The sequence below is a fragment of the Bacillus rossius genome, chromosome 16 (genome assembly GCF_032445375.1).
Source record: "Bacillus rossius redtenbacheri isolate Brsri chromosome 16, Brsri_v3, whole genome shotgun sequence".
NCBI lineage: Eukaryota > Metazoa > Arthropoda > Insecta > Phasmatodea > Bacillidae > Bacillus > Bacillus rossius.
In genome coordinates, this window is record NC_086343.1 from 7,282,374 (window position 1) to 7,307,495 (window position 25,122).

At 42.8% G+C, this 25,122-nt stretch overlaps 2 protein-coding genes across 2 annotated transcripts in view; one reads left to right on the forward strand and one right to left on the reverse strand.

Annotated features, from left to right (window-relative positions):
- LOC134540302 (uncharacterized) overlaps positions 1–25,122 on the forward strand; it is a 394,175-nt gene that overhangs the window by 58,128 nt on the left and 310,925 nt on the right. The gene's annotated exons all lie outside the window — the stretch shown is intronic.
- Positions 143–21,034, reverse strand: LOC134540269 (uncharacterized). Its single transcript, XM_063382927.1, has 10 exons — positions 20,786–21,034; positions 16,529–16,666; positions 13,908–14,066; positions 13,221–13,384; positions 10,400–11,864; positions 7,124–7,257; positions 6,446–6,833; positions 3,477–3,787; positions 1,412–1,610; positions 143–421 (listed from the first exon to the last, which is right to left on the reverse strand). The coding sequence occupies exons 1-10, from the start codon at positions 21,032–21,034 to the stop codon at positions 143–145; spliced, it is 3,486 nt and encodes a 1,161-aa protein (XP_063238997.1).

Consider the following 25,122-nt stretch of genomic DNA (forward strand, 5'->3'; position numbering starts at 1 on the left):
GGGGAGGTACGATGAGTCACCGCTTGGCGAGGAGTGGGGGGGGGGAGGTACGATGAGTTACGGCTGGGCGAGGAGTGGGGGGGGGGGAGGTACGATGACGTCACCGCTGGGCGAGGAGTGGGGTGGGGGCGGTACGATGACGTCACCGCCGGACCAGCTCCGGCTCGAAGAAGAAGTGCGCGAGTTGGGGCTTGGCGGCGTGGCCGGAGCCGTCCAGCAGGCGGAACAGCTTCAGCGGCAGGTTGGGGAAGGCGGCGAGGAAGTAGCGGGCCAGCTGCTGCCGCCCCTCTGCCGCCGCCCCCGGAGGGCCGCCCCCTGCACCTCGCTCGGCCTCCGCGCACCGCCGCACGAAGCGCAGCAGCGCGGACAGCGTGGGCGGCTCGCGCGCCGCCTCCGGGAACGTCGCCTTCACGATCCCCACCTTCAAGAGGAGGAACCGTGACGTCATGAAACACAGCGACTACTCAGTGAGACTTATGAAGTGCAACTTCTTTAACAGACGGCATGGCGAGTCGAAAAGAAGATTCATCAGAGGACGACGAAAAGTGCAACATTTAGGAACATAGATGTCGGGGGTGGGGGAAATTAATCACTCTCGGGCAAGCATTCAGTGAAGCGAGGCTACAATGCTGCATTTTTCGTTATTTTTGTGACGAACAAAGAGTTTTACAATAGTTTTGTTGTGGTTTTCGTATGTTTATTTTCAAAATAAAATTAGCTGCTTTATCAAGTCAAAATTACATGTGTTTCAAATATTTGTGTACCAAACTAATTTGCTTCAAATTACCTGTTCAGAGTCATCATTGGATTCGTTTGTCCATTGCCATGTTGTCCAAGGTTTTTGTTTGTATTTACTGTTCTTGTTGCAACTGTCTGATCATTTGTTTCCCCACTGTGTTTGCCTTTGATGTAATTTTTTTTATGACTGATTGCTGCTACGGAATTCCATGTATTGTACAGGCATTAAACATTTGTCATCAACTGATTTTGGCTTGTTTTCTGTGTGTTTCTGTATTCATCTTTGTTGTATATTCCTGAGCAGTAGCGGATCCAAAGGGGGGGGGGGGGGGGGCTAAGGGGCTCAAGCCCCCTCCAAAAGCATCTGGTTCCATTATTGTTTTAGTGTTTGCCTTGATAAAGCGTAGCCTCAGCTGGGAAAAGTCCCTCCCAAACCAAAATCCTGGATCCGCCAGTGTTCCTGAGGGTATTTTTGTGACAACCGGTGTGATTCAGAAACAGTGTATGATCACAAAATGATTTAAAATTAATATTCCCTAATGTAAGAATAGTTAAAAGAACCAATAATATATGATCTTATGAGCAGTAAATAAAGGAGTGTATGAATTGTGGCATCTATGGTACCAGACGGGATATTCACCCTAGATTTATTTATTATATTCTTTGCCCCAACCATACCAGTTTTCCTGAACACGCCGTTGTCTCCGCTCACCCAGTTCTCGAAGATGTTGAGCGCCGCGGCGGTGCTGTCGATGAAGTGGTACAGCTTGGCCACCCAGTGCGACGATGCCGACGATGCGCCCTGCTGCTCGAATCCCGCGCACGCCAGCAGGAAGTCCCACTTTTTGGACTTGTCCCAGAAGAACACGTGCCTGTCGGGGGCAAGGTGTGAGGAGTGGAGGGAAGGTGTGAGGAGTGAGGGGAAGGTATGAGTAGTGGGGGAAGGTGGTTGTCCTCGATAGGCAAATAAATTGTGAAGTTTATTGGATCACTCGCCTCATCCACAGAGTTGATCCCACTTCGATTTGATCAATTCCCTTTTTTTTTCATTAGAGAATTTTGGTGGATTTTTCCTTGAGTCGGATGGGATTTCCTGGAGTACTTCAATTTCCTTTTCCCCTCCTCCTTTCATTTAATTAATTCCATGCAATTTTACATTCCCATCATAGTGTCTAACCAAGTTAACTCTGTGTCATGTAGATGTTATTCCTTTAGTTTAATTTTTCTTTAATATGTAATCAGTACTGTTAGAATTGCCTGAGATTAGCCAAAAAATAATTGCAACGACAGGACGACACAAATTTAAAACAAAAGTATTACAGGACAGAAAAAAAAAAACCATTAGTCATCGAATAACAGGTGGATACTAAATTCTTAATAAATATGGATTAGAACGATAATACTTGTGGGTTTCTGTTTTCTATTTTTTTTTTGTTAGTCATATCTGTATCTTAAAATCAAACTTTCCTAAGATAAAATTGTACTATTTTACAGGAGAATAAAAAAAAAACCTGCTGTTCTTAATTGGACTCTGTTCTCCACCAACCTCTATATTCATGTGGCTGGCAAAAAGTAAATATTGATTAACCTCTTCTGAAATAGGTACCTTTTCCAACAGCCACATGTTCATAACTTGTAATATAAGTACCAATGTTTAATGGCTCAACTAAAGCTTGGGACTTAAGCTCCTACAGCTCTCGCTAAATTTAGTAGCAAAATTCTTGAGTTATGATTTTATGGTACGATAGAAAAATGAATGCTTAAGACATAAACTGCAACAAAACAAATATCGACAAATTTGCACAGGCTAATTTACCTCTTCGGTTAAGGTAATTGGTTGACAAATGATATGCATCGGGAAATGATTATTAAATTATTTTGTTATCATATTAACACACAACCACTGCCATTAAACCATAACATGTTGATTTGGGATTTCGTTCTTTGTCGAAGTCCATCCATCTGCCGCGAGCCCATAACTTCTAAATGGTTATAAATAAGTTAAAATATGACTTGTATATGTGACTGTTGGTTCATTTACAATGGTTTAAACTCCGCCCACTTTTCGTCTCGGATTTACGTCCTTCTGGCCTTATACCTGAAAACTCAAGTTTCCAACAGCGTGGAAAAGGCTTCAGAATATCGTGTCCGGTGTGGAATTAATGTATCCGAAACGACAACACCTCGCCCAACCATATAAGTGCAAGTGGACCAAACATGGCACCGAATAACAGCTACTCTCTTCTTGATCGCTGTACTTTCTGTGATGTTGATCCGATCATGCCTTTGCCTCGATTTACCATACCCCCAGGGGCGCAATAACTAAATTTCCAAAGAGGGGGGGGGGGGCAATAAACTTATTTATAAAGAATCATCGATTCCCATATTGAAGCGGGGGGTCCGGGGGTCCTCCCCCGGGAAAATTCGTATTTCAAGGTGGAAAATTGTGCTATTTAAGCAGTTTTATTATCTAAAAATTGATTACACAGTACTTTCTTTGCCCCCGTTTGTCCCCACTTCAAGGTTTCAGAAAAGGGGGGGGGGGGGGGGCAAAATACCCTTCCCCCCTTGTTGTTGCGCCCCTGCCTACCCCGGCTGTATACAAGTCACACTACTCTCTTTTTGATCGCTGTACTTCCTGTAACATTCCGAGCATTAAAATTGCTCCGGACGTGTCTTCGCCTCGACATACCCTACCCGGGGTACTCCAACGGTGCCCGACTCCGGGCGATGCTTGCCTGAGTATGTCGCGGATGAACGGCCGGTCGGCCGGTCGGGACGCGAGCATCGCGCTCAGCAGGTGCGCCAGGTCGGCCTCGCTGCTCCTGAGGCAGGGGACCCCGCGCGCCATGTTGCAGAAGATCTGGTGCCGGGTGTCGCCGAAAGGGTGCAGCCCGCCCGTGACGACGTAGTGCATGACGAGCCCCGCCGAGAACACGTCTCCCTTGGCGGTGACGACCGGCGCGCGCCGGTGGCCGCACGGCTCCAGGTACTCCGGAGGCCACCACACCACCGACTGGTGGGCCTTGCAGCCCGGCTGCCACAGCACCTTCGCGAGGAACACCTCTAGTCGGTCTCAGACCCACGGCGAAGTCATCAGAAATGGTGTCCAGGCCAACGCAGATCAGGGATATCCGCATCATAACCTGCCATGGCAGTCGTCTCCGGATTGAGGGGATGTGTTTGTGTTAGGGAGGCCTGCTATGCTTGCTGGTGCTTCTAGCACGGTATCTCCTCTAAGCGCAAGGCTGTGGTCTTCTTGTTGTGCACAGGGCAATCCTGAGATCTGAATGACAACCGTTAAATAATATGGTGGAGAAATGAAGACAAAGGTATATTGCAAGTCCCTTCAGTGCTTTCAAGTATCTCTACCGGGTGTTTTATGCCTAGAGATCATTCTGAAAACTTGTTTTTTTTTTACATCCATTTTTACACTTATAAAAATATTTAAAAAAAAACTAAATATGGAAACAAACCTTCAAAAATGTTTTTCGTAAAAGATACCGCTCGTCCTTTCTCTCTTCGATTTTTAACAGTGTAAATTTAATATTGTATTACAGACTTGTTCTGCATTAAATGCTGTAAGATTAATGTTGAAGGCCAAGAGTTACAATTTAACATCGCCTGTTGTATATAATTCGTGTTCACTAAACATTTTGGTTTCCGGACTAGCAATATTTCTTAAATCAAGCTGTAACAAGCCAGTGTTGTAGATATTGCATTAAGAAATACCAATTTTCTTGTTATTAATTCTTGATGATAATTGTTTAATATTTTGTTGGATTACTATAAGTAATGAATATCCTGGTCATTCATGTATGCGAAAATATGCATATGAAAGAAGGGGCCAAAGAATCGCAGCCCAGTACTGCTTAACTTTGTATTATGCGATAAATCATGAGGCAACTGTTGGGTAGCTGCATTTTAAATCTCTTGCAGGAAGTCCCACTTCTTGGACTTGTCCCAGAAGAACATGTGCCTGTCAGGGGAGAGGTAGGAGGATTTGGGTAAGGTGTAACGAGTGAGGGGAAGGTGTGAGGAGTGAGGGGAAGCGAGGAGTGAGGAGAAGTGAGGAGTGAGGGGAAGTGAGGAGTGCAGAAGTATTACAGTACCATACTCACTTGGCCCAAACCAAAGTCTGCCAGTCGTATGACACCAGCAGCATCCACTAGAACGTTGCTAGGCTTCAGGTTGCCGTGTACGACTGGTGGATACAAGGAGTGGAGGAACTGGAGACCTCGCATTATCTAAAGAAATTCACAAAACATTTTTACAATAACATGTCAACAATTCAATTAATATAGATTTTTGACGAGTTGGTAAAGTTCCAACAAATGAAATGTCAATGTTGTTTCAATTGAACAATTTTCCCAAGATAATTAACAAGAAACTCAAACAAAATACATCAAGTAATTTGAAAATACTTTCTATATTCAAGCATGTAGTGTTTAATTATTTTTACTTAGTCATTTTAAAAAATAAAAAAATTTAACTAAAGTAAAACTTCTTGAATTATATAAGTTATACAAGGGTAAAGAAATTAAAATTAGCTCTTCAAGACATCCACCGACCTCATAAACCTCTGACTTGAACTAAGTAGAATGAAGACACTCCCAGCTATTACAGAGATAACAATTAAAATACTGTCATTTTTAGATCAACATGGATCTGCGATAACACATTCAGCGCAATGACTGCCATCAAATAAAAAAAATAAAAAAAACAGAAGTTGTTTAAAGGATGACAATCTTGGAAGATTAATACACATTTCTCGCACCAGTTATGAGCCTCAGTACATGGAACTTACGAAGAACGGGCCCAGCCATTTTTTTTCACACTTAAGTGCTTGTCAGGTTGGTTGGTTAACATGTTATTTTGTTTTTGTAAAATTAATTTATAGTTGCTTGGAACATAATATGATTAGTATCTCTGATGACAGTTTTTTTTTTGTAAATTTATTACATTGAAGTTTATGGAAAAAAAATGTAAATATTTCGCCGTTTTTTTTTTACTTTCGACTCCTCAGAACCTCAGGTAAATTTCATATTAATGCAAGTGGCCCGAAGGTAAATTTCATTGAGTTGGCTTGGTATAGACGAACCTCTAGTAAATTGGGTATCAAATTACCAAAATATTTTGATGTTATAAATAATCTATTGCAAACCACGAGTATATGGAAATGCAAAAGAACCAAAGTCATATTAAAATTAATATGCAAAAACAAAGGAAGAGTATATTTGTTCGTAAAGAGCCAAAGTCTTTGTATGTTACATGTGATTCATTGCATGGAAGAACCACGAGTGTATTGGGTATCAAAGTACCAAAATCTTTTTTTATGTTACATTGAATCTATTGCATGGACGACTCAAGAGTTTATGGGCCAGTAAAGGACCAAATTGATTTTACGTTACATATGATCTATTGCACGAACGAAAGGTGTGTGTTTTGTTAGCAAAGGGCCAAAGAAATTTTATATTACATGCGTAATCGATTGCATGGACGAACCAAGAGTGTATGGGTTGCAAAGGGCCAAATTCTTTTTACATTTCATATCATCTATTGCATGGACAAACAACGAGTATATGGGATAGCAAAGGACTAAAATTGATTTTACATGACGTGTAGTCAATTGAATGGGCGAGGTATGTTATCCTAGGAGGTAAAAAAGTAGTCTAACGCGTGGGCAGACTACGAGGAAAGGACGGACCTGCCAGGTGATGTCCTTGGCCTCGGCGCGCAGGGCGCTGGCCACGCGCAGCTCGGCCATGTGCTGCTCCAGGTTGCGCTCGCACAGCGGCACCGCGACGAGCAGGTCCCCGTCCAGGCGGTCGGCCAGCAGGTAGGGCAGCACGTTGGGGTGCGACAGCCCCAGCAGCGGGCCCACGGCGGCGAGCAGCGCCTCCCCCGGGCTGCGGAGCCGCCGCACAGCGAGCGGCGAGCCGTCGGCCCCGGCCCCCAGCTCCAGCGAGGGCGCCACCTTGAAGCTGGCCCGCACCTCGCGGCGGGACACCGCCAGCTTGCCGCCCTCCGCCGTCTGCCGCAGCGCCGGGGACATGGCCAGGAAGGCGCCCGCCAGGCGGTCCCACTTGCTGCCGCTGGGGACGCACGGTCCAACATCAGCCACCACCCGGGCAAGCAAACATTGTCCATAGCTTCAGATGAAACAATGCTACCAATGTGGTGTCTGTTCTCTTGCTGCCGCTGGGGACGCACAGTTCAACATCAGCCACCACCCGGGCAAGCAAACATTGTCCATAACTTCAGATGAAACAATGCTACCAATGTGGTGTCTGTTCACTTGCTGCCGCTAGGGGTGCACAGTTTGACATCAACCACCACCCGGGCACGTACATGCTGCCCATAGCTTCAGAAGAAACAACACTACCAGGGTGGTGTCTGTTCTCTTGCTGCCGCTGGGGACGCACGGTTCAACATCAGCCACCACCCGGGCACGCACACGCAGCCCATAGCTTCAGAAGAAACAATGCTACCAGGGTGGTGTCTGTTCTCTTGCTGCCGCTGGGGACGCACAGTACAAAATCAGCCACCACCCGGGCATGCACACGCAGCCCATAGCTTCAGAAGAAACAATGCTACCAATGTGGTGTCTGTTCTCTTGCTGCCGCTGGGGACGCACAGTTCAACATCAGCCACAACCTGGGCATGCACACTGCACATAGCTTCAGAAGAAACAACACTACCAATGTGGTGTATTTTCTTTTTCTGCCGCTGGGGACGCACGGTTCAACATCAGCCACCACCCGGGCACGCACACACTGCCCATAGCTTCAGAAGAGACAACGCTACCAGGGTGGTGGTTGTTCACGAAAAGCATTTAAGAATACACCGAGGGCAGATGAATAGTTCTGTTTTCGGAGCAGATTCTTGAACGCACTCAAGGGACTTGCATTTCAAGTTCATATTAATATTATGGTTACTGCTCTCATGTCATAGTTGCCCTATGCATAGTGAGAAGACTGCTAGCCAGTTCAGAGCCTTGCGCTTTGAGGCGACACCATACCAGAATAACATATAATCCCGCCCCACTAACATGAATTCACCTCTGACTGGACACCCTTAAGGGATAGCAGTCGGGCTAAATTGCGGTCGGAGTTGAAGATACCCGAGAAGGCGCCCGGAGCCGAAGACAGTCGAAAATGGTCGAGGGTTTACAAGTGGCAAGACTGAAGCCATCAAACCTCACATCTCATAGTTCCATGAGAGATACAGTTGGGCAGATACCCGTCAACGAATATCAGAAGAACTCATGGGCGAGTCGAAAAATAGACACTGTATTGAGAATATTCTCAATGAGATGAAACCTTCAGTATGTTGGGAGCACCAGTGAGTTGGGAAAAGTTAAGTTTTACTAACACAACACAACAAATAGTCATACCTACCATGAATGTCGAAAACCACACTCGAATTTAAACTTGTATTATATTATGTGTTTAAAACACTCTATAGCAGGTAGGAGCTGTCATCAGTGAGATTATACATTAGCTACAGTAAAAGCACAAATAAATATATAATTGAATTTCATGGAGGTCCACCATTTAACACGACATAATGTATTAACTACAAGTTGGCTACCAAGTTGCTTGGGAACCCATATAATCTTGAAGACAATGTTGCGGTTGGCCATGTTACGTTGAAACCAATTATGACAGGGTTTTCTTTTGAATATAGTTTGAGAGATTTTTTGTGAGTACAAATGCTTTTTACTATCAAATTTTAAGAGTAAGTTCAAACAAAGCTGTCTGATTGGATGAGAAAATAAGAACCTAATCCCGCATTGAAATGTGGATGGCTTGCATACGAAACTCATCAACCTGTCAGCTGCTCCGTCGATCCTGACAGCCGCATGCTTACAGATGTCTCACCTGGTCCGGGCAGGTTACAGAGGAACTTAGCTTTCAACATTCACAGCAGTCAGCCCTTCATCGAGCTGGCGCGGACTTCCGTTCGATCAGCTCTGGAAGTCCACTCTCCAGGCTTCCAGGGTTGGACTGGACCCAGGCAACAGGCTGCATTGCTTGGGAGCCTGAATCCCCCGAGATCACTCCGAACATTATGGAAGGTTCCCACAGCGGACACAAGAAAGGGCAATTCTTGTGTTTGTTCAGTTTACAATTGTTCACGTTAGAAAAACGTTGAAGGAATGGCATTGTTAGTGTTAAGCAAAATCGTTGTTAAAACATCTATATTAGCAATGTCAAATTTGTGACATTTTATTTTGTATACATAGCTAAAATACCTAAATAATTTTAAATATGTTGTTCGAATATTAGCAGCTATAGATATGCTATATTTTCCCATAACCTTCACTAAAATCTATTTGGCTATTTGAATATAGGCAATCTAAATTATTTATTCTTAAATTACGGAAATAAAGCTATAAACGGACTTTAATTTAATTTTTATTAAAAATAACTTTTATTTCTTAAGAATTCAATTAGGTTTTTAATGGAATCTTTTTGTCTTACCTGCCAAGTTTCAAAGGTGAAACTCTGTTTTGGTTGGTATGAGTTGTAAGAAAGACACCAGATGACCTTGTGTTCGACTGCTCGCTGTTTATTTGAGCGTTCTTCTGGCTGGGAGTTTCTTCATCATTTTTGGATGGTTGAGGCCTTAGAGCAAGGTGGAACAATTTGTCTGCTATTGTCACGCTGCATTTCCTTCTGGGCAGCTCCTTTCCGGCTTCGCAGTTTGCGGATGCTATTTCATAGACAGTTTGAATATCCGCAAGGGTGTTATTTGTGTCATTTTTCTTCGGTGAAGAGCAGTCAGTAGACACCGATGATGATTCGCTTTTTATCGAATCAGAATACAGTTTTGCAATTTGCACTTTAGCAGGTTCTGTTTCCAAGTGCAGGGATTTCTTGGACGAATGGTCATGATTCATAACATTTATAAGCCTAGGAAAATTTTTAGGTGATTTTGTGCTTTTAAAATTTTCAGTTATACTTCCATTCAAAAATTGTGTTGGAGAACTTTTTCGTAGTACCCCATCATTTACAGAATATAAGAGGGGAGGTACCTTGGTACATATTTTGTGAACAGGTTTATCACAAGTAGTTGCATTAGCAGTTTTTGAAAGATTGTATATATATTTACTAACTGGTATATCTTGGGATGCATATTTGGTGTTTTTGCTTGCGTTAGGCAACAAACAACTATCTTGAAGTTTGTTCGTAGACAATTTTGTAGACTCTTCTTTCTCGAATAATTTTCCACGCCCTTCATCTTCTTTCTTGAAAATGTTTTCATCAGTTTTTCTTATCTCACATTCTTTGTTAACTTTACAGTTTGCATCAAGTGCTTTTTCCTGGCACTTGCTATTGCTGTCGGGTGCAAGATAGTTATCAATACAAACTTCAAGAAAGGGGTCTTGGTGAACTACGTTTTGACTTTGAAGTACTCCATTTATTTGTGGTTTATCGTGTTGCACATCATCATTGCCGCAATGTTCGGAAGTGTTGTCGTTAAAAAGAAAATCGTATTCATCGTTGTTCTCTTCTGTGAGATCAACTTCATCTTCAAGGTTCAAATAACCGATTACACTATTCACTACTTGGTTACAATCCTGCAAATGATCCTCTTCAGTTTTGGGTTGATTTGTGTCTGCTCGGTTTAACGAAACTGGGGCCTTTTCCTTAACTTCAGTGGGCCTACTTTCATTTGTAACATCAGGTTGAATTGGGGTTGCACCAATACGTTTTATTTTTTCTATTTTCTTGTCCAGTGCTTTATCTAGTTTAAGTATCATATATCTAATACCTAAAGTTTTTTTGTTAAAGAGTTCTCCATCATCTATTGTTTGAAGATAAGTGCTTGTTCGGTTCCAAACTTCGGTTAAATAGCACAAGTTTTGATGTTCCAAAACCGGTATAATCTTTCTCATTTGAACTAGGTTGTTCATATTTGAAATTGTCGACAGAGGATAGTTGTTCAAGTAATCAAGTTTCCAATAGTGGACATACTTGCTTGCCAAGTTGTTAAACAAGAAATGCAAAGCTCGCAAATCTGGACTGAGACTGTGATCCGAAAATGCATTTTTACTATGATCCAAACATGTCATCAAATTATCGTAAAAGGAACTGTCTGTTTCACTTTTTTCCATGTGTTTCTGGTAGCTGATAATAATGTTTGAGGGAGGAACTGGGGTGGTTTCAATCTTAAATGTTTCATCTTGTGTTTGAACAATTGGTTTTGTCTTGTTGCAAGCTGCGAGAATTTTTTTGCCCATGTGATACGTACTATCCAAAATGGTTTTCATTCGCTGAGATTTATCTAAAGGTTGCTCATCTCCCGAACCGGTTTTATGCACAATGAACTGATGTGGAAATATATCTGTGTTGTGGGACCATTTGCTTTTAGAACCACTGCTTTCGGTATTCCTTTTAGGACGTCCGATAACCCCGAGATAATTGTTATTGTTGGAAACATCGACATTGATGTCACTATTGTTATTTTCATCATTTGATTTTTCAAGGTAATGGTTACTTACTTGTGATTCGTTTAATGGAAAAATTCCAATTTCATTATCTTTCCCTGATGTATTATTTTTACGAACACTGAGTCCAATACAATTTTGGGTACTCTCTTCGAGATTTGAAAAATTGTGGTTTTCATCATTTTCTGGATCTAAAATCACGTTTGGAAGTTTCGCCACAAAATCACTGCTTTCCCGAGGCACCAGGGACACACGATTTGCACTTGCGTGGGGACCCAGCACACAGCCGTTTTCATTCAAAAGTTCCAGTTGGAAATACTTGGATTCTTGCGTGTTCGCCCTGTCGTGGCAATCCTGGTAAGCCTGGGGCTGGGCGCCCTCTGCCTTGGACTTCTTGAATCTTGCGGAGTGCGTGATGTCGAGCCCGTTCTTCAAGTTGGTCATCAGGGTGTTGAAGGACTGGTATTTCCGCGCAAACAGGACGAGGCGTTCGTTGTCCATGCCGCACTTGAAGCTCGGCGGGCACCAGCCCTCGTATTTGAAAAACATTCGGACGGACTCGTAGTTTTCTTGGAGCCAGACCCGGGCGCTGCCTTTCGATGAGCAAGCGACGATGAGGGGCATCATCGCGGCACGCTTGACTTCTTCCGACGAGGTTGTGTTTTTGTACCTGCACGGGGAAAGGGGGAAACGAAACATTTATCATTGTTGGAGATTCACTATGCTCTTATGCACGATTAGTTTAGGTAGATTCCGTTCCACTCACGAAATGATTCCCCACCAAAATCCAAGCTGTTACACATCAAAAAATAAGGGGGAAACAATCCCACCGACGTCTGTAACGAATGCACCACGGGAAAAATCTGAAGCGCTGTGAGCATAGAACAAGAAGTGAGACCAGACATAGAAGTGCGACTCTTACAGTGAAAAATGAAACCACATTTTGCGCGACATGTGACGCTATCTGTTGGGTGTACTCATAACTACTAGAAAAAAGGGGGGGGGGGGGAACTCGGGCAGGAGGTTAAAATCGAAAGTGTTAGATTTATAATATTAATTTAAATACGTGGCGAATATTTATTTAAACTGCATGAGCAACACTTAACGCTGTTTTGTAATAAAAAAAGCATATTATATATAAATAAGTAGGAGATATAAAATTTCTGGTGTGCCACAACACAAAATACGTGGCTAGTAAAACAAATTGAATTAAATTCGAGCGATGTTGATATTATACAGTTTGTCCACAAAATAATGTACCAGTTATAATTTTTTATAGTATGATTTGTAAGCGTTGTAGAGTGTTGGTTCAAGTTAAAAATTAAATAGTAAATCAAAACAATTTTAGATAAGAACATGCGCGAGTACGGCTTTGTTGTTTTATCGCTTGCAGCGCCACCTACGCAAAATGTTGACTACTTAGTGTAAAGCGTTTTGATTTGGTTTTCGGTTCTGCAATTTGCTTAGAGATAATCTGTAATTTCAGTTCTAAGTGCATTTCGTTTAAAGTTTAAGAAAGCATCATAATACGATGTTTGGTTTAAGTCCCTGACCGTTGGATTGGTCGTAAGGGTCGAGACGAAATAGGTCTTTTCGTTGGCCTCCACATTCATACAAAGTAACACCACGCGATTTCATTTTTAACTTCTGGGCTTTACAAAAGATCGTGTTATACGTTCTGCCGCTACCTGATGTTTTTCCAAAATCGAGACACAGAATTGAAGCGTGGGAAGAATTCGACTTTGGGTTGGATGTGTGCCGTATAACTAAAGGTGCACATTTGTAAGGGGGAAAAAAACGTGGTTAGTTTATTTTCAATTAGATGTATGATTTTTTTTGTAAAGAATCTAAATAAAACGGTGATGATGCACCATTGAAACTGGGACATTCTTTTACGGAAATCGTGTATTATGAAAGCTGCTATCTAGTGGGTGGGATCGAAACTACTTTAAAAAAAAAAAGAGAGCCAGATCTCGGTCTCGGCAGTTGGGGATCCTGCCGCGTGGCTGCGCGGAGATCGACCCACCACTTGAGGACGCCGAGGCAGGCGTCTGCAGCGCCTTCGCGCGCGAACAGCCCGGCCGCGTCGGGCCTGTTGCTGCGCGCGGCGGTCGCCGGCAGCAGCAGCTGCAGCAGCAAGGAGAGCAGTGCGCGCGCGTACGCCTCGTGTGCCACGTGCTGCAGCAGCGCCTGCGGGGCACGCAGTCGGCGACTGTCACCCTCTTTAAACTGGGAACCAGTTTGTAATACTACAAGGAACATGCGAGGCAGAAAGTAGCCCGGAGAAGTGAGCCAGTGGGGCAAAACGAGCCATCCACCTCGCGAGAATCGACGGGAGAATGCAGACAATTGTTTGGTGATGGGCTTGGATGTGCTCTGTGATGGTCATGGTGTTGATGTGGAGCCAGTGGTTGTGGACGGTGGTGCCGGGTTTTGTCGCGGTTTGGTTTCTACGTCCAGTGCGACCCGTTACCTGGGCGCATGGCTACCTGGGCGACTGGCTACATGGGCGCCTGGATACCTGGGAGACTGACTACCTGGGTGACTGGCTACCTGGGCGACTGACTACCTGGGTGACTGGCTACCTGGACTATTCGCTACCTGGGCGACCATCTACCTGGGTGACTGGCTACCTGGGCGACTGGCTACCTGGAAGACCCTCTACCTGGGCGACTTGCTACCTGGGCGACTTGATACCTGGGTGACTGGCTACCTGGGCGACGCAGCGGAATAGGCCCGTGTCCAGCAGCAGCTCGTAGCCGCCGCGCACGAAGCGCGCGAAGAACAGCAGCACCAGCGAGATGATGCCCGAGACGATGCTCACGTAGTCCGGCACGCCATCCGGGGGCTTGCACAGCAGCTTCATGCGTCTCTGCGCAGACACAAACAACAGTTTGTCAACCAAGGTGTCCATCAAAGAATGTTTCAGTTTCAATGGTATATCGTAACAGTTTAATTTAGACTATTTTTAATAAATCATGCATCAAATTGAAGGCATAAATCCCCTAGTTTTTTTTACAGATGTTCAATATTCGCACATTTAGTTATACGGCAAACGTCCAACCTAAAGTCCAATTCTTCCCACACATTGGCTAACATGTCTGAGTAATGAAAGCAATAGCATCTTCAATTATCAACTTAGACAGGAAAAATAAATCATGGTGTTATGTCAGGTCAACGTGAAGGTCACAGAAAAAGAAACAGCTCTGCTGTCTCGATCATTTCGACCAATCCAACGGTCAGAGACTTCGACGTTCAACCACTCTTGTGCAAAGAGATTCCTATGGCGAAGGGCTCCATCCTGTTGCCAAATAAACGTTTAAAAGTTTATTCTACCCGAGTTATTCAAGATTTTCTAATCGAGGTTACTACGGTCCACATTAAAACAGTTTAATCGAGACTCTGCTGTATTTGTTAAGGGCTATTTCTGTGAATTAAACACTATATATCTATTCATATGATTGTTCTGTCACAAGCAATTTCAACAGATGTGCAACAACCGCACAAGGTCGCGCAAGTGTTTACAATTGCCAAGCAATGTACTACGAGAAGTCCACGGCCTTGCGCTTAGAGGCGACACAGCGCTAGAAGCACCAGCGAGCATCGCACTTACTAGGCAGGCCTCTTAAGGCCCCCAACCACCCGGGCACACACACGGTGCGCAGAGCTTCAGGAAAAACAACGCGATATCAAAACTACTCAAGATATCCGAGTGGGGTCTGTTTACGAAAAAAACATTTAAGAGTTCGCTGAGGGCCGAAAAGTACTTTTGATTTCAGGTTAAGATTTTTAATTGTGTTCATAGGAGAGTTAAGATGGCTAAAATGCATGTTTTCAGAGTATTTTCAGGCGTAAAACAACCAGTAAAGATTCTCGAAAGCACTTGAGGGACTTGCATTACAGCCTTTATCTTCATTTATCGGCCGTATAATGTTACGGTCGCCGCTCAAATCTCACAGTTATCCTGTGACGACGAGAAGACTGCGCGCCAGTCCAGAGGAGATAACGCGCTAGAAGCACCAGCGAGCATCGCGCTTATCATCCCGCCTCGCTATCACACGCTACACCCCTGACGAGGCGGGCGCTGTAAGAACATGGTGAGTTTCGTCTGGCTTCGTGCGCTCCGCCTGTACTTCCTCGCGTCACGTCTCCTCCTGCTGCCGGCGCGCAGGTCGCCGTAGACAGACGGGAAGCCTTCTTTTAACAGACGAGAGAGTCAAACTCCTGATCGTGCATCTTCGGTTTTTTTTATTGTTCATTGTAAATAAATATGGCGGTGTTGATAAAATTATACTAATGGTTAATTAGGTTAGGTTAGCTACATTATCAGGGCCGGATTTAGAGGTCTGGAGGCCTCGGGGCAACAGAGGAGCGGAGGCCCCCTGGCCCCAAATTTATTTTCCAAATAAAATGAACAATTTTTTTTTTCAGTCGAGTTTTCCAATAAATAATTTATTGTGAAATCAAGTAGATTCTCTTAGTATTTAAAAAAAACATACATAAATATAATCGGAGACAAGAATTATATGAAATTAAATTTTAGTGTTAATGAATATTTATGTTAATATTTAACAATAATATAATCATGTATGTACAAAGTACTGTAGGTAAAGGTAAAACAGCGAAAAAAACAATATCAAAGGAAAAGATGTTTACTAGTGTTTACTTGTCGGAATTTGAAAGATTTTTTTTCCGAAGTCTCTATTGTGGGGGCCCTCCGTTTGTGTAGGCCCCGGGGCTTTCGCCCCGGTTGCCCTCCCCTAAATCCGTCACTGTACATTATAAATACTTTAAAACATTGTGGACGGTTGATTTGGTTAGGATAGCTACATTTAAAGACACTGTGAAATCACGTGAACGGTTTCCAAGCGCTGGATAGCTACATATTAAAAAGTTATTTGCTAAGCAACCATAAAATGATTTTACAGTATTTTTTAATGCAGCTATACTTAGTTAATATAACCAACCATCCACAATGTTTTAAAGTATTTATAATGTAGCTAACCTATCGTATGCTTCTTTGACCCAAAAAAAAAAACAAACAGATACCGTTCATTTTTACCGTTCATTTTACCGTACATCTTCATTTACTGAATAATTCTTTAAATTACTTCTTGCTAAACGCGCGGGTTTAACTTATAATATTTCATGACATATTATAAGTTAAACCCGCGCGTTTGGAGAATAAACGCCTGTGATTTTTTCCCCCTCCAAATAAATACACCTGTTGTGGTACGGGGGAAAAATAGCGAGCATGAACTTCGGGGCAACTTCGGGCGTGGCTCTCTCGTCTGTGAAAAGATAGGCTTCCCGAGACAGACTGCCGCGGCTCACCTCCAAGTAGGCGTCCATGCCGACGGACTGTCCGTCCGTCCGTATGGCTGAGCTGAGGACCAGCACGGAGATGCTGGGATCCTTCAGTCGCTTGCGCATCATGAAGGCGATCGAGTAGCAGAAAGCCGTGCATCCGCGCTGAACATAGGAGGAAAAAAAAATATACATATCTGTACTTTCACGATTAAAAAAAAAAACACTAGCGTGGTATTTATTGTCACAAAAAAAATTTCTATCAGTAAGTCACTTCTAATTTTACGAATTAATCAAAATTTTTATTATGAATTTTTAATATGAGGTGAGAGTAAATTATCATTGCTATTTGGTTCACGCCGTCCACCGAATATTATAACACCGTGGTTACACAATCTCGTTCCATGACTTTCGCTCCATATTCACGGAGTTACTCCCACCAAATGCAGCATACCGAGAGCTGAGAATTTTACACATGAAAAAATTGGTTGTATGTAAAGTCGGTTTACGGACGATAGTTTATAACGTGACAACGTCATAACAAAACATTGATGAAATGATTGCATACCTTTATGAATGTAATTGAATCATTTTTATTTTAATAATAAAAGAATAAATACTTGAAATTATACTAGTAATCAGATTTTTAAAATGCAAGAATAACTAACCTTTATTGCCGAATTTGTTGTTCTAATAAGCAATGAAAACCACATTAACTTTTCACTTCACTTTATAAACAGTCGATGAAACAGTTCACGTGTAGATGACTTGTAATTAATTTTTAAAACTGGCGTTTAGCTATAAGTTTTAATTATAATTATGAACAAGTTTTCGTATAAATAAACTGTAATCAAATATCTATAATCAATTATATGAATCACCATAATTTTTAGTCAATTGTAACATAACCTATTATTACTGCACTCGCCGTCAGCGTAACGGAACACAGCGTAACAGAACCTTGAGCGTAACGGGACACAGCGTAACGGAACAATAAGCGTAACGGGACACAGCGTAACGGAACAATAAGCGTAACGGGACACAGCATAACGGAACAATGTGCGTAACGGGACACTTTTTCGTGCGTGCATCGATTTATTAGACGTTGTCACGTCAAAATATTATCGGTTGATTTTTACTGTCGTGAGCAAATAAAAAAAAATATCGTTTTATAACAAATGCGTTCGTTTGTTGGCTTGCATGCATGAGTTTAATAAAAATTATAGCATTAATTTAAAAAAAATTCTAATGTATAACTAAATCTTTAAAAATTTCAGGTAGGGTAAATATCTACAGATTTTATGAAATAGGTTTATTATTCTTTACAATTGTTTAGTTAAAACTAGTGAGTAGTATTTTTAAAGTATAGAAATAATGGATTTAATAAACTACAATATAGGGGCCTATGCAGCGTTATAGCTGCAGTACCCGGCGTTGCCCGGGCTGAACACAGGGTGATGTATTGTCCGCGAGTTAAAGCAAAATGTATAGCTCTACATGACAAGTGTGGTGGACACAGAGAAATGACACACAACTGCTGTTTGTATGTCTATGACCTGTGATTTTCTGTTTACCCATGGCGATCGGTTGAACGGTTTAGAAGTTGATGCGCTGCAGCACCATCTAGCGGCGAGCTACAAAAATTATGGATGGCATAAAAAAACCTCCATGAAAAAAAAAAAAACACTTCGATGTGCCAACTTTCAGGACGATCGGTCAAACGGTGTCGGAGTTTATCGACGTCGTACATGCGTACCAACATCATCCTATTTTTATACATGCAGATTTGGTCGCTGTAGTAAAATCATTTTAATGAAATATTTTTACGCCACTGACATGTTTGGCTGTGGCAGTAGAACTGTGTTCAATTAAGTATTATTTTGACGCTTAGCATTTTATCTTGATAATTTTTTTTCTCTCTCTCTCTATATATATATATATGTATGTGTGTATGTATGTGTATATATATATATGTACGTATATATAAATCTATGTGTGTATGATGATTCCTAAGGACTCCACAATGGCTGGACCGATTTTGATGAAATTTTCATGTAATCTTCAAATTAACCAGTGGCTGATCTTGTGAAGTTTGGTAGTGATCGAATCAACAAAAATGGTTTTTATTTTGGCAATTTTATGTCATATTTTCTATACAAATGAATACAAAAATAGTTTTTTTTTTTTTTTTTTTTAGATTTTTGAACATTTACAATTAAAAGCGATATTAGGAACGCTAGTTGTTTATAAGAAAAATGTTGTTCAGTACCGACTTCAAAAAAAGCGCGCCAGTCTTGATAAGCATTTAAGATAATAAGTCGTACAGACGTTTTCAACTTATTTGGTCGTGATAAACGTGCAGCTGAAGTTTGACGGTTTAATTTCAAACTCGTCCTATATATTTTTTTTTCTGAGGGAAAAAAAGTTTTTTTGTGACTCGGTATAAAAAAATCTCACATTGCCATTGTCTGCCTGTGACAATATTCAAGATGAAAAAAAAAATCATCATCGGGAGTAGAAGAAGAAAGATTTTGTTCGAATCCAATCGAATATCCTTCAGTCTGAATCGATGAGTCGCTCGGCTCCTACCGAATCACTTTGTTCCCCTCTTCGCGCTAACTTCTCCGCACACGTCACAGATGGGGTGGTGGTGAAGAAATGGGTGGCGAAAAGGGAACGGGAAAGCGAAAGGGGAAGATACTGTAAGTGGCGTCAACAAACAACAAGGGAACTCAATAAGGAAGCGAGTTCGCGTGAAATCGAATGAAAAGTTCGAAAAGTTTTTTTTTTCTTACCGCCACGGCGTCTCGGAAAATTACGTTCGTCCTTCGACTGCCGAACTGCATTCATTGTAAACACGATTGTTTTTTTTTCCCTATGCCTGCCATGAGGGGTACGGAGTTCGTATATCTGCATGAGCGGTGGTTTCCACAAAACAAGGTCGGAGATATACAAGTGCAACTCTTACAGTGGAAACTGAGCATGTTTTCCGAGGCATGCGGCGCTATTTGTTGGGTGGGCCCACAACTACTAGCAAATATCCCGGGGTGGGTGGTTCAAATCCAAAGCGTTAGCTTTATAAAGATATTTAACTACTTGACGGCCAATTGCTCAGTAGAAGACAATTTCTGAGAAGAAATAACATTTAATACTTGTTGCACTAAAAAATAATATGCTCTATTTAAATCAGTAGAAAATGCAGTATTTGCAGTATTTAACACCACAAAATATGTAGCCACCAAAAAAATAGTGAATTTTTTTTTACTAATTTGTTTGCCTGATAATAGCTGATACATCATTACTCACAATTAATTTAGCTATATTAGTAATGCATCATGAAAGTTACTATCTTGTGGGTGGGCCCAAAACTAATTCAAAAACTATATCTCAATATCGGCAATTAGTATTTATCCCCAGTGGTTATATCAACCCTCGGATTGACTCATAATTTATGAGGCCCAAGTTGCTTTAGATCCTATTATACATCTTCTACATACTGCAGACACTAATTCACCCACTGGAGATTTTACTTCACCCTACTGGAGACACTACCTCACCCTACCGATATGATACTTCACCCTACTGGATAAACTATTTCGCATTACTGCAGATACTGCTTCATCCTTCCAGAGATACTACCTCAACCTACTGGATACATTTCCTAACCATCCTGAGAATATTCTCGTCACCTGAAGCAATACCTCAATCTTCTAGAGACATCACCTCGTCCTCAAAGGTACATAAACATGTTCTTTAATGACCGTAACCTCATAATCATGAAAATATTTCCCTTGGAAGTGTTATTTCGTCATTTCGAAGCATTGCCTATATTTTGGGATATGTTACCCTGTTCTCTTGGACATTTTATGTCTGCATATTGGCAGTAATACACCGTCCTCTTGAAGGTGTTATCTCGTTCCCTCGGAAAAGAAACCTAGAGGTGTTAACTAGTTCTCTTGGAGGTGATACTTATCTTTCTTGGAAACGTTCCCTCGTTCCATCGGAAATGTAACCTGGATGTGTTAACTAGTCCTCTTGGAGGTGATACATATCTCTCTTGGAAATGTTCCCTCGTTCCATCGGAAATGTAACCTAGAGGTGTTAACTAGTCCTCTTGGAGGTGATACTTATCTCTTTTGGAAACGTTCCCTTGTTCCATCGGAAATGTAACCTGGATATGTTAACCAGTCCTCATGGAGATGGTACCTAGTTCTCTGGGAAATGTAAACTAGAAGGTTACACGGTCCTATTGGAAGTGGTGTCTGGTCCTCACGAAGTGGTTACCTCGTCCTCCTGGAAGATGTTGGCGCGCGCCGCCACCAGCGCCTGCAGGATGACGTGGTGGCCCGTGGAGGCGGCGAGCATGAGCGCCGAGGCGCCCCGGCGCGTGGCGGCGTCCACGTCTGCCCCCGCGTCCAGCAGCCGCCCCGCCACCGCCGCCCACTGGTTCTTCACGGCGTAGTGCAGCAGCGTCCAGCCGTCCTGCTGGGGCAACGGCGAGCTCTCTCCGGGGTGCGCGCGGGCAATGACCATTCTGAATGTACCATAGCTCAATGTCCATTCAGGATGTTCCATAACCCAACGTCCATTCAGAATGTTCCATAACTCAACGTACATTCACGAATTCCCGACTCACGGGGCTGTCGCCCACAATTGCCCGACTCACATGACTGTCACCCCAAGAAGCCCTGACTCACGGCGCTGTCACCCCCAGATGCCCCGACTCACAGCGCTGTCACCACCAGAAGCTCCTACCGTCACCCCCAGATGCCCCGACTCACGGCTGTGTCACCCCCAGAAGTTTCCTACCCACGGCTGTGTCACCACCAGAAGTTTCCTACCCACGGCTGTGTCACCACCAGAAGTTTCCTACCCACGGCTGTGTTACCCCCAGAAGTTTCCTACCCACGGCTGTGTCACCACCAAAAGTTTCCTACTCACGGCGCTGTCACCACCAGAAGTTTCCTACTCACGGCGCTGTCACCACCAGAAGTTTCCTACTCACGGCGCTGTCACCACCAGAAGTTTCCTACTCACGGCGCTGTCACCACCAGAAGTTTCCTACTCACGGCGCTGTCACCACCAGAAGTTTCCTACTCACGGCGCTGTCACCACCAGAAGTTTCCTACTCACGGCGCTGTCACCACCAGAAGTTTCCTACTCACGGCGCTGTCACCACCAGAAGTTTCCTACTCACGGCGCTGTCACCACCAGAAGTTTCCTACTCACGGCGCTGTCACCCCCAGAAGTTTCCTACTCACGGCGCTGTCACCACCAGAAGTTTCCTACTCACGGCGCTGTCACCACCAGAAGTTTCCTACTCACGGCGCTGTCACCACCAGAAGTTTCCTACTCACGGCGCTGTCACCCCCAGATGTCCCGACTCACGGCGTTGCGGCAGCTGGTGTCGAGGCGGTCGCCGGCCAGCGCCAGCAGGTCGAGGAAGGCCGCCTCGCCCCAGGCCGGGTGCTGCGCCGCCGTCAGCAGCACGCTGTCCCCCTGCAGGTTGCGCGCGCGCGGGTCCGCCCCTCGCGCCAGCAGCAGCTCCGCCATCTGCCGGTTGCCCAGGCGCGCCGCCCAGTTGCACGCCGTGTTGCCCTCCTGCGACACCACACAGCAACCCAGTCCCAGCTCACCGTGATTCAAGCTTTCAATATATATACTGTATAGAAGTCGCGAGTGGATAGGATTTACTCTACGTTTTTCAGGAGCGTATGATGAGCAGCTTGGGAGCTTCACCGCTGCAGTGCGCTGCTGTAACTTCCTGTATCGTCTTAGGTTGTTATTTACACGTTGGAGCGCAGCACTGTCGCCCGCTGTCATCCCCCGCACCCCCCACCCAACATTCACTGCAGCTCAAGGTCGTTCAACGGGAGTTTGTGCGTCACAAAACTGTAGGGATGAACGGTGGGGTATGTTTAACTTAGTTTGATGATCTTTTTTTATTATAAATATATTATTAATAAATTTTTGTTAAATCCCTACCCACAACTTTACTTATTCATTGCTAACTCTTTTCCCCGCCACCTACGAGAAAGAGTCTGTAGGCGCGTTTTTTTAACTTTCCGCTAAGAAAATTGAAAATTTTCAAAAATCGGGAAGTTATTGATTTTACCCAGTTTTTCGAAAATCGAGTTGTTATCAGATCTCGACGTTTTGAGGCCCTAGGAAGCTTCCCTGAATGTTTTCCCTCGTTTCCCTGTATGTAACCCTCTTATAACTTTTGAACGGCTTGACCAATTGGAATGAACTAAGTGGGGTTCCAAAGAATTCTACTAAATTTAGATTTCCTAAAAATTTGAACCGATTCGGACCAGTAGATTTTGAGAAATCTCAAAAATAAAAAAGTTGAAACATTGTTTTTTGGAATAACTTTTTAACTGTTTAGCTTATCAGCTCTAAAGCTTAAAAAACTACGTCGATCGCTGCAAACCAGGTCAAAATCGGTTAATTCGTTTGTGAGTTATCGTCGTTAAAAGAATTCGAAAAAACTGATTTTTTGGAATAACTTTTAAACAGCTTTACCGATCGACTCAAAAAACTAATCAACTCTTAACTTTAAAAAACAACGTCAATCGCCGCTAATCCGGTCGAAATTGGTTGATTCGTTCGAGAGATATCGTTGTCGGAAGAAAATCAAAAAAAGTTTTACAGATTTAACAAAAAAATTAAAAAAATGTATTCACAATAAAAAAAGATCAAACTAAGTTAAACATTTCGTTTTGACCGGATTCTCATGAGCATTGACGAACCCGATCAACTTTGGGCGCTGTAAGAGCGTTTTAAATGAATGAAATTAAAAAAAAAATATAGAGAAAATTTTTTTCAAAAGACGATCTACAAGATTGGTCTGAGGTATTTTTTTTTTTTTAAATGTATGAAAAAAAGTTATAGAGCAAAAAAGAAAATTTGTATAGAAATTTTCTTACTTTTTTGCTTATAACTTCTTTAATTTTAAATTTAGGGCAAAAAATTATATAAACATATTTGTAGGAAAAACAATTTTCAACAAATTACGGTTTTACAAATTTTTTATAGGACGCATAGTTTCCGAGATATCGTGAAAAAGGTGTTTGCAACCCTTTTTCCAAGATGGCGGCCGGGGGACAAGGGTGGGGACCCCACAAACTTGAGTTTAAGCTTCTATTGACCCCCCCCCCCCAAACATGTCGCAAAAATACAATTGCGTCCTCTAAAAAATGAAATATTCGTTTCTTAAATTGTAACATTTCAATGGACTAAGAAATTCATATTTTTTTGTAAAATTAAATTATTTCCTCTATGGGGCTTTTAACTAATGATCCTGTTATTTCAAGGCGGAGTATTATTAAAGATAAATACTACATGCACGTTCCTACTTAACTTAATATCTGAAAAATAATAAACAGTCCAAACACCATTTTCTGCTTTTTTCGCTGTATTCCTAAAGAGAAATCTGTACTAATTTTCTAATATAATCATTTGAATTATATTATAACAGGTTTTGCGATATAAAATTTTATGTAACAAATCAAAGACATACACCAAACCTACAAATACTAAAACATTTTCTATTAATAATCTACACATATCCACACGTAATAATCACACCACACTCATCAACGGGTACCGCAGCTAAACCTGAGCAATCTGCTTTGCGAATGTCAATGTTTACAATTAATTACTTGGAGCAAGGCTTCATGAAGGTTAGTAAGTGGGCACATCGACACCTGGATCAAGGATGAGTGTCCCGATCATCAATGACAGTCTGGGTTCCAAACCAGCGCAGCGTGCAAACAGGCGGATCACTCACGTCATCTACGGAGTCTATGAAGCATCCCTTCTTCAGCAGCATCTTCAGCACGTCGAATCTCCCGAGGACCACGGCCATCACAGTCGGCGGCACCTCCTCCTGGAACAAGCGTTCAACTCCATTATAACATACCGTTACGAACGCGAGTTACCAGTTTTCGTTCTCTTCTGTTTTTGGAGAACTATTGTGTTTGTTCCGTCTTTTCGTTTTGTCGTGTTTTTGTCTCGTTTCAACTGTTGTGAAGAATTTTTTTGGATTAAATTTTTTTTTGTGCTGTCATCATTCGTGGTTTTTTTTTTTCCGTTCTCTTAGTCCATTTTTCTTTGCTTTTCTTTGTTTGTTGACCGTTTCATGTTATGGAATATTATGTGGTGTTTTATATCCTGTTGACAACAGCAATTTTTTTGCTTAATTTTGTGTTTTTGTCTTTAGGGTATTTTTTCAGTTTTCTTCTACAGAAATACATGTGCTTAGCAATGGCGTATGTCCCAAAGCTTACATCAAGGTGAGATGCCAGACCGCGACGCCAGGTTCGAAACTGACTGGCGGCCCCGCACGGCCACTGACATCACGCGGCCTCCACTGACGTAAGACGTGCCACGCGCGCCTGGCCGGATTACAAGGGTCGTCGCTAACCCCTCCCCCCCTCATCTTTCCCCAGCGCAACGTCTTTCCTCGGCGCTGTTATCGGTGCTTACGCATTAACGTCCCAGCAGCTACATATTTGGTGGTTTTTAAGTTTGGCGGTTTAATCGAACCTAATCGACCGTGGTCGACCCTCTGGTCGCGACTCACCGGCTCCTTGTGCAGCACCCGGGGCGCCAGAACT

What these genes read in the sequence shown, in the direction of transcription:
- LOC134540269 (XM_063382927.1), bottom strand. Translation starts at nt 21,034, where the DNA reads ATGGTCATTGCCCGCGCGCACCCCGGAGAGAGCTCGCCGTTGCCCCAG. An exon ending in TGCCTCGGCGTCCTCAAGTG is followed by an intron (nt 11,865 to 13,220) that starts GTGGGTCGATCT and finishes TTCCCCGTGCAG; the next exon opens with GTACAAAAACACAACCTCGT. An exon ending in CCAAGGACATCACCTGGCAG is followed by an intron (nt 3,788 to 6,445) that starts GTCCGTCCTTTC and finishes TTCCTCGCGAAG; the next exon opens with GTGCTGTGGCAGCCGGGCTG.